Here is a 15,300-nt window from a genome sequence, read left to right on the forward strand (position 1 = left end):
GATGATGCGCACAGTACCTACACTGAATGAAGTATAAATCAACCAGTATCGACAAGAGCAATGTGACTTCCGAGGATTTGACTGGTTGTTCTTTTTTGACAGATGCACTTATCATGTTACTTTGCATATTTTTCATCTCCGGATTACACAAATATGCAATGAGCAATTTCATAATTAAGTTTAACTTGAGCCATAAAAATTGCCGTAGTCTAATATTAAAGAATTATTCACTCTGCTGTGAACTCTGATGGTTAATTTACTTACTGCAAGGTCTGGGAAATTAATTCATTAAGCTACTTAAATAATGGAGATATGAGGCCAACATGCAGCAACAAAACTAATATACTTTACATGAGTAAGTCACAAAATAGCCTGTTTCCTCTCCACCCCCAAGATGCCCTAGCTGCAGTTTGCTATGTTGGAATAGGATATACAGCACAAGCGAAAGGTCCACCAGTTAAAACTTACTCAGAGAAGAGAATCTGTTTGGGGTGAAATGACGACTTGATTTTTAAACAAAGAACACAACCAATATAATACAAACGATACAATAAATCAAACATAGTATTTAGCAGGCAGAAAACTTAAGTAGTGGCGTTACAATTGAGTCCAGTTATCAAAGACAAAGCAGAGGCAGGTAAGCCAAAAAGCAGGCGTACATGAAAGCAGAATTTGAAACTACTACTGTAAAATAGAAAAAAGGAATTATATTGGGCTCTATCAGATAAAAATCCCTAAGCAATGTAGCACTTCCTCTGTGCTAGGAAAATTTTAAATACACTTGCATTCTAAATACAACAAAAAATGCTGAAAGATGGATTAACATTTATGCCCCCCATCAGCATTCCCTGAGACAGGTAATCAAAACAAACAAACTAATGGCTAGCATTCACATACCAAGGGAACAGAACAGAAAATTAACTGATGAAAATACTGAAAAGTCAGCTACTACCATGCATATACTTTGCATATAAAATCAAAATATGGAAAAAGGACATTTCATTACAGACCCAAATATCTCCACATGTGTGCAATCACAATCCAGTTTTGCAAATGAACTATCCACCTAACTTCACAGGGAATTTCATGTTCTTCTATAGCATAAATACTAGAAATATTCAGAAAGAAGAATCAACGAATTGACTCAATCTCATTCCTCTTTAAAACATCCTTGCAACATTATTAGCAAAGTGTTTTCCTTAACCTCTTAGCATGCAACAGGGTTTTTGGTTTTTTTTGTAGTTAGATTGCTACACTACTGCCTGAAATGTAACTCTACTACAAGAATTATTAATTTTGGTCATTTCCAACCCTAACTCTTCTATGATTTTATTTCGCAATACACTGTAGCACTGTTACATCAGCATGTTGCTGTTACACGAGCATCTCTCTTCTGCCACCAGTTCAATTTGTTCTGGGCAATTGCTATTAGAAAAACAGTAGTCTCTCTCAAATCATAAATTACACTCACATCCAAATAACCCAATCACGTATTTGCCAAACACTTAAGAAGTCAATAATTTGGAGTTTTTAAGTCCACAAGTGATGGTACCAATTCTGAAACGTTTAAATATTAGTTTACAAATATTGCTTATAGCTTAATAGCATCATAGACGTAACTTCACAAAGATATTGGCTCTAGACAGTAATTATATCCTCAGCCTAATGTTGCAGTTAATGGACATACACATTTCAATGATAATTGCAATCCCTGAACATGATAATGTGCCTTTATTAGCAGCTACAAAATAAAGCTCAGTTACAGCCAAGCGCAGAACTGAACTATGCTAATGCTTTATTTTTAGCAATGCCTGATTTGTGTTACAGAATTCTAAAATAAAACAGCACTGCACTTAAACCAGTGCTTTAATTGCAAACATGAGATTAAATAATATTTGTGTAAAGATTCATGCAAGTTTTAGTTGTCATAAGCAATGAGGCAGAAGAAAACAAGTTAGGAAGATAAAGGCATAGGCCACTGAACAGCAAATACACTGCACTTCAGGAGGAAAAAGCCACAAGGTTTTCAGGATTTAAAGATTTTAAACAGCACGGCAAGAAAAGGAGGAAGACTACGAGTATAGAATGTAAAATTTGGGAAAAGAGAAAGCAAACCAAAAATTCCCCAAGCAAACACAGAAGAGAAAGCATCAATGTAGTACAAGAAAGAACACACACACATTCCCACATGAAACAACCAAGCGAAAAATGACAGAAATAAGGATATGTAGAATGAAGAACATTTTACAACTTAACCTGATGAGGAAACCAACACTTATGACTCTCAAACTTCTTAGTGTTTGTCTTTATGTCCTGAGAGGTTCTTTGCTGAACAGAATTTCCAAGTAATGGAGAAACTCAATTCTAGATTTCTAGTAGCAGTTAAGAAACAGGCATGGTATACTGTGATCTAGTATTTGTCAAAGCAAAGTAAGAACTGCTGTCCTGTCCCATGAATTAAAATGTCACAGATTCCAGCTCACTTGGTTTTGGTTTGTAGCTGTCGTTTTTATTTAATTTCAAAACAGAAAAAAAACCCCAAACCAAAAAATCTGCACTACTTCAAGAATCCTTCAAAGTGTCAGATTTCTTGAAAGGCCTCCTATCATTTTTCACATGAAGCAAGATGGTTGCCAGCGCAAGCCACAACCCAGACTTCAAAATAATGATACTTTTTTTACAAGCAATGGCACAATTAACTTGGCTTTGTCCAATCTTCAGGCAGTTACACAAGTCCAAATATAAGTTCAGGAATTTTTGCTGAAAGTTACTTCTGCTCATGGCAGGATAGGAACTATGATAGAAAACATGATAGGAGATCTGCCTGGCTTGAGTAAGGCTTCTCTAGCTCCTATACTTGCTAGAAATTGGTAAGTCAGTTGAGAAGTCAGAGCTTCAAAGAGGAGAGAACCAAAGTATTTCACACACATCTGAAGCAATGCTTTTACAGAGGATTACAGTAAAAGTCCCACATTGCCAATTCTTTTGTTCAAAACCCTGATAAATTCTGAGCACTGAGCTGCTACAAGCCAAACTGGCAACTCCAATCCCATTAAAAGGTCCTACACTTGAATGTCTCCAGATACAGATTTGACTTATTTTGTGGCTGTTTCCATGCAGGAAGACGGGATTTAGTTCAAGAAACATTAAATGTTCTTGTATCATTTTTTTTCTTTAAAGCTCTGGAAACAAGGTTTTCCTTTAAAAGTATGACTAAAATCACAAGGAAATTACTTGTCAAATAATACAATTGTATTTGTCCACTTCAGTCGTATCTTTCCCAGCATTTTCACGATACTGAACACTAAGGGTACGTAAAATGCTTGAAATCTATTTGAAAGTTAAGTTGGTACCTTGTAACCTCTGAAGTTCTGTAGATAAGCACAGTATCGTAACTTGCTCTGTTGTAGAGCTAAAACATTTAGAAGAAAAAGTTTACCGAAGAGTCATTTGTCAGATTTCTTAGGATGTTGTATCTGTATTGCAGGTTTGGAAAAATCCTACAATACCTTGATCACTCACCACAATAACATCGACTTACTTTGATTTCTGTACTAGAAATGACATTCTATTTAATTCAGCATGGACTGTTGAGGCTTTTATAACCAGCGCTATGTGGTGTTTGTCTCCCATCATTTATCTGGAAAAAACACATACCTGCTGGGTTTGATAAAAGAAACCCAGTTCTGCTTGTGACATTCCTTTCCTGCACATTCAACCACAAAGGGAAGGCTATGCACTGCCTCAAAGGGAAACAACTTGCAACAGCTGCTGAAGCTTTTCCTCAGCACCAGATGGATCCAAGCCCCACTGAAGTCAATCCCTACTTTCTTTTGCTGTATCAACTGCACTCAGATTGGATGAGAACAGCATGGCAGCTATGAAACAGAGTAAAAATGTGATATGGCCCACTGAAGTGGAAAACACCAGTGACAATATTTTTATTCTGAAACAATTGTTCTTTATTCTTCCTAGAATATGCCACAGAAATAAGCTGTACCCAATTCTCACTGTGATGCTTCCTTAACAAACTCTAAATGTTAAACTTAAATGAGAGGCATTTCATGCAATCTGAAAAATATTCAGTTCAATTAAAAATAATTGATGCATGGTGAAATAATTCTTCCCAAAGCTGCTGTAAAATCTTCAAAAAATAAAGCTACTTAATAATTTTCATCTCCTACAGGCTAGAGAGAAGCATTATTGCATATTAAAAATTGGAGTGTGGTTTTCCCAGAGGTAAAAGAAAGTTATTAAAACAACCTATTTATTGTTGATGTAACTATCCATTTGTGCTACACAAAAAGTAACAATTTCAGTACATTAAAAGAAAAGCTAATTAAGGCATAATTAGTATTTTCTATGTTTTGATAATTAAGGGTTAGTTGGCTATTTCTTTTCAAATTCCTATTTGATGTACCCCTACAATGTCTTTAATGAGCAGCTAACACTATTGAATCCCTGATGGCTGAGGAGTTTAGTGACCACTACTACATTACTTTCATTTATCACTGCCTCTTTACGTATAAATTAAAGTAGCCCTGTAGCTATGTTGATCTACTTTATATCAATTTCTTCATCCATATCAGCTGAATATGTATGGCATTAACCTCATTTGCCAGTTTAGAAAAGCTGAATTAAAATGAGATCTAATTTCTAGTGCACAGAACAATTTCAAAACTGCCTGCTAATTTCCAGCACCTGTCAGTGTTGGGATCTTCACCCCATTGTAATGAAATAAAACAGTATATATATTTTTACAGCTCAGAAAAGGATAATCATTCACAAGTGTTAAGATATCATTAATCACAAAGACACCAGGACCCAGGATTTTTTACCAGAAGAATACAGATCAACACCTTTATTCACAAAGTCAAGTCAGCACCACTGCTGCAGATCTCAGGCTCTTATGCAGGCTGAACAGTAGTCACATTCTGCACAACTATGTGTTTTTTTTCTAGGTCATACTTTTGTTTCTGCAGGCAATGCAATCAAAGAAATATACATATACTGAAGAACTATCAAAATAACATATGTCAAGAGAATGCACGTTACACATTAGCAGACCAGCCTGAGTTCAGTGCTTACATGATCTCTGGTTACATGCATTTTTTGCTTTCAGCTACTGCAAACAACATACAACCAGGAGATGATATTCTTTCCTCCCCTCTGAACGCACTCTAGTCTAAATTCTAAACCCTCCAGGTATTTTTTTTATCATAATGCAGATATACCTCAAGTGTCAAGTCTAGCATTTGAAAAAAACCAACATATAGGTGTGCTCCTAAATGCTCATACAGTAACTTCTTTATACTGACCACAGAAGAATGTGCAAGATACATCTGAGAAATCACATTTGCACCCACATCCCCCACCCCCTGGTTTATAATCATGCTTCAATTTATAATTGTAAAGGCTGTTCATGAAGCATTAATCCATACTCCCACTTTCTTCACCCTCACCTGCCTTAGACTGAAAACCAGACTGGATTCCCCACATCACTCAACTGATGTACCCACAGAAGGCGACAACTGTACCTCTTCAAGTGCTCATGGAGCTGTTTCCCAGAAACAGAAGGGTCAGAATTCCAAGCCCTACTTTCCTACCTTGTATCCCTGTCACTTCCACCTAAGGCTGGGGCAAAAGAAAAACCTGGCTTGCTGGAATACCCTGCTGCCAGTGATCTTTACACTTCTTGAGATATTCCTCAAACTAGAGCCACCTGAGACAGATCACAATTACCTCCAGACTTCTCCAACCAAACACATTCAGGGCTACTGTTTGATGAGAAAGAGCAGAACAGGGAAACACTACTTGTTTTACAGAGCAACAGAAGAATTTACCTGAATGCATTTTAACCAATAAATTCCACATACAAAGCAAAACACCAACTTTGCAAGCATAACTATTCTGGTTAAGATTAGGGATTTTTTGAAAATTACTCTGCTTATAAAAGCTGAAAACAGAACTCTGGGCATGATCTGTAGAAGAGACATGATCTGCAGAAGAGACATGATCTGCTAAAAAGCACAGCTCAGTCTCAGACTCCTGCTCTTACTAATACTCTTTCACCAAGCTACCCTTATCCAACGTGTGAATAGGTTCCAGCTTTGACCTCTGTGTTTCAGGAGATGCAATAGTAAACTGAAGGCATAACTCTAGTTCAATAGTGCCACATGCTGTAGAAAGAGAACATGACAAGTGCAAAATTAAGATAAAATCCTTAATTTCAGTCAGAATGCCACAAAAAAAGTGTAAATAAGCAACATGATAAAGTCTATACACGAATTCTAAACCCTACTTAAATTTTAATTACATGAATATTTGAATGTAATTTCTTTCTCACATACAGAGCCACTGAATTGTCCACTAAATACTTCTATTTTCAGTCACAAAATGTTTAACAATTAGAAGAATTCCCCCCTAAAAACTGAAGATGAAAAGGAACCAACAATAGAAAGAGCTTCAATTCTGCATGCATACATTTTTCAAGAGCACACTATTAGAACAACTCCTCATTCTACCTTGAGATAAAACTCTTCTGCCAAACCCATCTTTTTTTGTAAGATCACTGTAAGCTGTGTAAATATGAAAACCTGAACACTGGCAAAAGTGTCAGGACTTCAGGTTAGGAAGATGCCTTACTGTTAAACCTTTTTCAAGTTAAAGACAGAATTCTAAGTTAAGAAGTTTTAGAAATTAACTTAGCTAAGAAAAGCTTCCTATGATCTATTAACCAACAGAACTTACTTATCCAACAAGTTACAGTTTGATTTACTCATGGCAATCTCTGACTACCAATTAGAGACAGCCAGAGAGACAAACACACCCGCCCCTGCCATCAGCTGCTGATCCAGGCTCTCCCCAGGGGACATTTGGAATAGATGCAGTTTGAACCCCTCTGGGGAAGGCTATGAACCCCTCCTGTTGCTTCTTTTCCCCCTCCAAGCACAAATCTCTGACGTGTTTGGAAGCAGGAAAAGGTCCTGGCTAATAAGTCTTGCCTTTCGGTCCTGGTTCAGCCTAAATTAAGAATCCCAAGTGCAAAAATATATTGAAGTATATAATAAATACATGTGTTTACAAATACACTCTGCAATACACAAGCAGCATTTAAGAGCAAACCTCAAGATCTCATCCAACTTCCCCAGCAAGGTAAGAACTTGTCTGTAACTGACGGAGCACCTCTGCTTAACCAACAATAAAAAAGGCACCTAAACCACATTCTCAGCACCCCCAACTTAATTTCTGCACTTGCCATGGGAATTTACACAGCTTAGCAGAGATGTTACCAGCCTCTCTAAACCACAGACTATCCAATGAAAGTTCCACTAGTGGCTGGGTAATTAAGAAGAGACCTTTCTAAGCATGGATAAATGAGGAGTGAACTCACGCTTTGAGCTGGAAAAGGAGTCAGTCTCCTTCGTATTCAAAGATACTGTAACTCCTGTCACACATAGTACTCATATATTTATTCCTTTTAAAATGGCTGTAATGAGTTACTTGAAACATACCAGGCTAAAATAAAATCCTGAAATAACAGAAAAATTCCTTATTGTGGTTGATGGACACAACACACAACACAATCAGGAGGCTGCCCCTCAAGCACACCCTTCACTGGCTAAGCCATAGCAAACAACCTTGATCAATTATAACAGTCTTATGATGAAACATGAGATTAGACAGCAGGAATCTGGTTTATTCTGTACTTTATGGGGGAATGAATTAAGTCTACCTGGCCATATGGGCATACTCAATAGCCTCCACACCATCATGAGTTGTATCCACCAGTACTGTTACTGGCATAGTTCGAAAGCTTTCCGTAAGTATTCCTTGCTACAAATTAAGCCAATTACATCCTGTCTTTCCCTTCAAGAGCATTGAAAACATCTGCTCACCAGTTTTTCTAAACTTGCTCTTGACATCCTTAATTTTTGTCCCACCCCAATATTCTATTTCCTAAACTAATCCAAAGGATTATCTTCTGCATTTTATTTGTGGTGTTGTAGCCTCCCCACTTGCCTACAGTTTGCTCAAAAGCATGGTGGCCAAAATTGAACACATTATTTCAGTGAAGCCCCATCAGAGACCAATATTCGGAGTTGAACAAGAAATCCCAGCACCTGACACAATATTCCTGCTACTTCAGTCACAAAGATTTTTCTTGTGCACAAATTTTTCTTGTGCACAAATCCATCACATGCTGTTGACCTATCCTCATACACTCCACAGCATCTTCTGAAATAACACTGCCTGGTCAGAGACTTCCCAGTGGTAGTTTTAAGTGGAAATTTTCACTCCTAAGCATAGTGTTGCACCAGCATTTTAAACTTTCAGGTTATGTCTCCAGCTTATGAAGATCTTTCGGAATTCAAATCCTGTCCTTTGTGATCGTTTCCTCCCAGACTACTGTCACTTGCAAATAGAAATAATTCTATAGCTGTTTATATAATATTTCAAAGGAAAAGCCTCATTCAAAACTGAAACGTTTTGTCTAATAAATAACATGTTTGATGTCAGGAATCAGATTTCAGTCCAATATTACACTACTACAGCAGTAGCTAACAGTGGCACCCTACAGGAATGCCAGAGCTAGCACAGATAGAAGCTGCGATTACAGTTCCAGTAAAGTACATGCAGTGGTTTTCCAGCCAACTTATTTTCTACCACCCTGCCAGGATCAAATCACAATATGCCACAAAAGGATGAGTCTGTGAAAGCTAAGTCATATCAGCATTAAAACATGTATTGATAGGAAGATATTAACAGTGTTGTACAGTACCAGAGAATCCAGCCTGGCATTCAACAGATATATACACATATTAATGCAGAAGTCTATCTGATCCAAAAGACAGATTGTTGATGTGTTATTTCTGTATTGGAAATGTAATGGTACTAAAAGTATATCAGATATCATGGAACAGATGTTCAAGGTTTTGCTTCTCTTCCTTAGAAAGCAAGCCACATGGACAGTTTAATAAGAATGCATTAATTTACCTACACAATTTTCTTTTTGTATAATGGGTTTCCGTTTATTATCCTGAAGATTATGTTAATTAATGAAAAAAAAGTGTATATTTATTTAGAAGACTTGTTCTACAATTTCATTAGACTCTTCGGCCTTCTCTAACCATTGTCTGTTTTTCTGTATGCAAGCATATGATCAGATAGAGAAATACTCTCAAAAATTACCTCACCATGGCTGAAGCATGCAGAATTTCCGTTACCTGTTCTGTAAGTAAAACAATTCAAGTAATCCTGAATGTTTATATAGATGTGCATTAACTGAGTCATTTGATATACGTCTGATTTTTCTGCTTACAAGTGTGAGCCTTTTTATTGCACATTTGTAGATAGCTGCCAGCGAGACACAGTATCAGAGGATTTACAACTGTGAGGGTAGAATGCCATCTGCTGCTATACTTGCTGCTACAGCAGGATAAACCAGAGGAATCATACAAGTACTGTCTTCTGCCTTCCTCTTAAGTGTAAACTGTATACAAACATCTCATTTGGTTTTATTAAAAATTAAAAAGCCCCAAACAGACACACCAGAACTGGGAGCTCCGATGCATTTACACACAGCTCTTGTTATAAGATCTGGTGAAATAACGTCATACCAACCATGGGATTCTATCAATGCAAATGAGAGGCTGTTGTATCAGGCCTACCAGAACAAAATGAAAAAGAAAGTGAAATTTGGCTGCAAACTAAATTATATGGGTAGGCAATATAATCAAGCCATTAAAAAAAAACAACAAAGGAAACACAGTTTGAAAATGCATTTGCAATGAACTTTGAAGTTGCCAGACTGGAGCAAGAATTTAGAAACACCCCTTGAACACCATGACAGCCTTGCAAAATTTCCACTTCCCAGTCTGGTTACATATAAGACACATACAAGACAAGCAGAGGCAGTAAATATACAGAATATGATTCTGGAAGTGTTCAAGGCCAGGTTGGACGGAGCTTGGAGCAACCTGCTCTAGTGGAAGGTGTCACTGCCCATGGCAAGGGGTTGGATGGATGAGCTTTAAGGTCCCTTCCAACCCAAACCAGTCTGGGATTCTATGATGATATGTTACTAGTTTGATTCATGTCCACCTACAACGGCAGAGAGAAAAATCAAAACAACAAAACTAAACATCACAAAACCCTTTTCATAATTCATCCACAGTTTTCCCCCATGTCCTTTCAGTGAAAGTTAATTCCTTCTGTTCAAAGTGCTCTTCAGTAGGTCAAATGGAAATATGAGTCAGCATTTTACTCAGTAATTAACCATTTAACCTGCCACACACAACAAAATTGCACAGGCAGTCTTAGGGTTATTGCGCTGGTTTAGGTTGGGGTAAATTTCTCCACAGTAACTAGTATGGGGCTGTGTTTGGATTTCTGTGTTGATCACACAGTGTTGTGTTTGCTGCTGCTGAGCAGCTTACACAGTGTCAAGGCCTTTTCTGCTCCTTACCCCACCAGTGAGGAGGCTCCGGGTGCACAAGTTGTTGGGACGGGACACAGCCAGGACAGCTGACCCCAACTGACACCTGGGATCAGGGATATTCCATGCCATATGGCATCATGCTCATCAGATAAACTAGGTGGGAAGAAGGACAAAAGGGGGGACATTAGGAGTGATGGTGCTTGTCTTCCCAAGTCACTGCTAGGTGTGCTGGAGCTCTGCTGTCCTGGGGTTGGCTGAAACCCTGCCTGACCATGGGAAGTGGTGAATGAATCCCTTGTTTTGCTTTGTTGTGCACATGGCTTTTGCTTTACCTGTTAAACTGCTTTTATCTCAACCCACAAAGTCTTCTCACTTTTACCTTTCCAATTGTCTCCCCCATTCCACTAGAGGGGTGAGCAAGTGACTCTGTGGGGCTTAGCTACTGGCTGGGTTTAAAGCATGACAATCACTCAGAACACAGCTGAGCTGGAGAAACTCTGGTGTAGCTGGCAAATGGTCAAGTTTCACATTTTTTTCTACTGACAATAGAGCTCCAAGTGATTAAGTATAAATAATGCACTTCCGTTTCCTGCTTGCTGCTTCACCCAAACACAAGTGCTTCTTCTAGCCTTCTGTAAGGATGGACATCAAAAGCTTGGGTATACAACCTCCTATGAAAATCTGTATAGCATACTATACATTGATAGTGGTCCTCCACAGTTATACATCAATTAGTCAGAATATAAAGTGAAATCAAACTGCTCAAAATCAGATCAAAAGAAAACATAATCCAAGAATTAGAGATCAGAATAACAACTACTCTACAGCCATGTTGCCTTTGAATTGCCATCAGCAGGAATTTTGCAAGCAGAAATATCATGAGTATGTTTTTACTGTGTACGTTGTGTTACTTAGCATTAGAGCAGTGCCCCATATTTAAAAATAAAAAATCAGCTTTGACAATTGAAAGGAACACATTGCTTTAATGAAAAAGTAATTCCATATAGTGTAAAACTTTAATATTAAGTGAGGAACAATTCAATAAAGTTGCAGTACAGTTCAAACCTGAAGGGATAAAAGAGTTCTGGAGATTGGGACTGTTCACCAGAAAGCAAGGATAGAGTACTACACAAGTAAAACCAAATCTCAGTCACTGTCACAATTCTTGCTAAAGATTTGCTTGGGGCTCCAACAGAATTCTTTCAGTCTTTCTCAAGATCAATTGATCTCATCTTACTGACATTCTCTTTATAACATCTATATTATGATTGTCCCCTACAGTTAAGGTGAATTAACTGCTGCTTCTTCAAAAATGCATTTTACTTTTCCCTCTTCCCCATTTAAAATGCAGAAAAGCCAAGTAATGTGAGAAATACAGTGGAAACCACATAAATGAGTAACTGTCAAAAGAAGAGAACTATTAAAAGAATAAATCTTGTGTACCCAGCTGTGAAATATAACACAATATAGCAGAACCCAGCTAAATGCTTGAAATAAAAAACTGAAATGCAAAGTAACCTAAAATTGTTTAATGAACATAGCTGTTAAAATATTAACTCCTTGCACACCAAACTCAAATGCATATACTGCAGGAAGTCAATGAACAATCCATGAATAAGTTATTTTCAGATAAGCAAAACATTAATAAGTTATCTATTCCTCTATCTCTCCATCTAGCAAATCAGCCAATAGATAAGCTCAGAAGCCTTTATGTGTAAGATGCATTGGCAGGTGAATTTCTGCACAGGGTTTTTCATTTCAAAGGTAGTGGTTTACAGCAAACTCTTACCTTTGAGTTGGGCTGAAGCTGGTCTCCCACATACGTTTTACGGAACTGATCCAAGAACCACAGAACTGCCAGTTCTACTTTTTCATTACTGGACTGCGGTAACTGGGCATCCATCAAAGCTATCAGCTGAAAAACTCTTTGTGACAGCAAAAAAAAGAAAAAAAAAACCCCACAATTTTCAGGAAGAATTCTTAAATTATATTATATCATATTATATTGTCACAGCTGATTTCTTTAGGAACCTATCAACCATTTTTTGTTTGCCAAAGTTTCTTCTAGGATTTTGTTTGGTTAGATGCTAATTATGCTAAATGACCACTATGCAACATAAACATCAACATAATGCTTTTCTAATTACTTTGTCACTTGAAATTTTCTCAGATACGTACGTTATACCACAGTGAGTTTGTCAAATGCTTTTTCTTTCTCAGAGCATCAATTCCATGGTGAAAGAAACAAAGAAACTGGAGAAGCAAGGGTCTCAAACTGTAAGTGCAAGGTAAGAGCTGTTCAAGTTCCCTGGAAACTGAAACTACTGTACTTGGAAATAAATTTACATATGCATAACGCACTGTCTGCCTCACCTCTTCCCACTTCTGTCTCTCTTAAAATATCCGAACATGTATTTTCTGACCTAAATCCTTACTTCATATGCATATATCTCCATATTACTAGGACTGATTTCCAAGAATGAATTTCAGCCTATGGCAGCTAAGAACAAAATGTAATACCTTTTTTTTTATAATGGAATATTCTTTTATTTAATTTCCTGTGTTCTTCTGCCACCTATTCCTTGAAATCCTAATTCCCTAACAATTTAAAAACTTACTCTCACCTTTTCCCAATTCTGAAATGCACAGTCACTGGATTAGAAGTCAGTAGCTACTTCATCTGTAAGCCTGTATATTAAAACCTCTCACTTTTAATAAAAACATAGTGGAAGACAGCAAACACCAGAGAGCCCCAGGGTAGATTAGGAAGGCAAGAAACAAAGAAGAAAATGTAAAGCTTTTTATCCAATTCTAAATCGTACATCCTTTTTCATGTGTTAGCTAGTGGATGTAAATACAAGGATTGAACGTGCACACCTTTTTTATCACACTCGTGGGTGAAAACAAGGATTTAGGAAGTGTTTGCCACTTAATTTGAGTTTGCCACAAGACACAGATGTCCTTCACAACAACCCCTAGCTCACCCCTTGCCGTAAAACTTGCAGAAGGACAACTTTAGCATGAACATTTTTAAGTCTAGAGCCTTCTTTTTTTAACAAGTTCTAGTCTAAAAAGAAGTGTAAATTTTCAGTGTTTGATCAGCAGTTCCTCTGCAATTCTTTACCCACGATAATTAATGTAAATGAAGTAGTGCAGAAAATAATAGCCGTAACTCACAACTAATAAAATTAACACTTGTATACAATTGTAACAGAGGAAAACAGGTATCTACACGGGCATATCTACACATTGTTTATAATAAGAGACATATTTGCCTTTAATCCTCTTCCCTTCATCTGAAATGTAGTTTTGAAATGATTGCATTAATGACTTCACTGCTTAGGATGATGAATCAGGAGGGGTCAAAGCCAGTGGACTGGTCTAAAACCACAGAAAGTCAGTATAGTCCTTTGGCACCCACCATCCAAGAACTGGACAAAAATTGAGACATTTAAATTCAAAATACTTGCTGATATTAAATCTTGTTAAAAAAGAGCAAAATAAAGAATTCAAATCAAGCCATACTTACCGACAGGACAGCTCTCCATCCATAGCATCATGCTCCTCAGTACTAGTGTATGTTAATCGGCCTCCCACAAAAGCACCCACAAAATAGACAAGCCATGCCAGACGCCCTAACGTTAAAAGAAAGAGGAACAGTTAGTGATTATAAACCAGTACAATAGTACAATACACTTCCATAAGGAATCAGCAGTTCTATATGGTATCAGACTGCAGGATGCTGTCAAGAGAATGGTTAGGTTTCTTCCTTTACCAGAGTTAGAACCTACCCAGACAAATCAACTAATAAAAAATTCTGAGCTGAACTGACAGATAAAGTAGAACAGCCTATTAATCTGGACACACTAATAAATAAATCACAAAAGAATTAACCTAATACAAATTAAGCAAACTCAGCTGGTAAAATTAGACATACAATTAATCTTCCATCTTCGCTTGCCTGCCATAGGTTACTTTAGGCATAGAACAATTTTATGTGCAGCGAGACTGTTTCATCTCCGTATCATAGTATTAGAAAGCAATTGAGACTCACTCCAATCTACTTGGTTCTATTTCAAATAAAGAACACTTGGGAATATTAAACTATTATCTAAAGTGATCTGCACATAAGAAAATAATTGTAACTCAGCTATATTCTTCAAGAGAAGAGTTTGTGAACAACCACAGAGTTTTGAAAGTCTCTTTGGATTGTTTTTAAAAGGGTTTGAAAGACAGAGCTCATCCCTTTCAATCCATGCTGTCACGCCTTCCATCTTCCAGATCATTTAGCTGTCAGTTTCCATTATGTCACTTACAGGATCCACAGGCCAAGAATCAATTAAAATACAACTCTATTCTATGATTCTATTCTATGTTTCTATGATCCTATGATACAATGTAAAGATCTTAACTTCTGTAAGGTTCTATAAATAACTCTGAGTTTGTGTACATGGCGTGTTTTGTCAGGCTTTCAAATTCTGACATCTGGCTTTATAAATACAGAACTCAACTTACAAACACTGAGCTCAGAGAAATTCTTTAGGCCTCTCTGCTGGAAAATAACTGCCACACTGCAGAACTGGGATTGTTTTAGCCTCTCTGGCTCTCTGGTCTCTAGCCCCTTTAAATTTGACCTACTAATACCCAACTCAAGCCATGTCAATTCCTGCCTCAGCTTTTTAAGCTGTAAATCCAGTAACTAATGGTATTCTCTCCAAGGAAAGATGCAGTATTTTTCCCTAAAATACGATCAAAACTAAGAACTGAATAGCAAGGTAACATACAGACCTGTTAAAACTTCAGGATACCACTAAAGGTTTCTTCCTCAACTGAAATGCATTGAGACTATACCACAGTAA

At 37.3% G+C, this 15,300-nt stretch overlaps 1 protein-coding gene across 1 annotated transcript in view; it reads right to left on the reverse strand.

The window, feature by feature from the left end:
- RANBP17 (RAN binding protein 17) overlaps window positions 1-15,300 on the reverse strand; it is a gene marked incomplete at both ends in the record, with an annotated part of 158,021 nt that overhangs the window by 121,582 nt on the left and 21,139 nt on the right. The window contains 2 exons of the mRNA XM_080626945.1: window positions 12,231-12,366; window positions 13,971-14,076. Coding sequence (XP_080483071.1) covers window positions 12,231-12,366; window positions 13,971-14,076 — 242 coding nt within the window. The remainder of the gene's footprint in view (window positions 1-12,230; window positions 12,367-13,970; window positions 14,077-15,300) is intronic.

This window comes from Psittacula echo, assembly GCF_963264785.1.
Source record: "Psittacula echo genome assembly, chromosome: 11".
Classification (NCBI taxonomy): Eukaryota; Metazoa; Chordata; class Aves; order Psittaciformes; family Psittacidae; genus Psittacula; species Psittacula echo.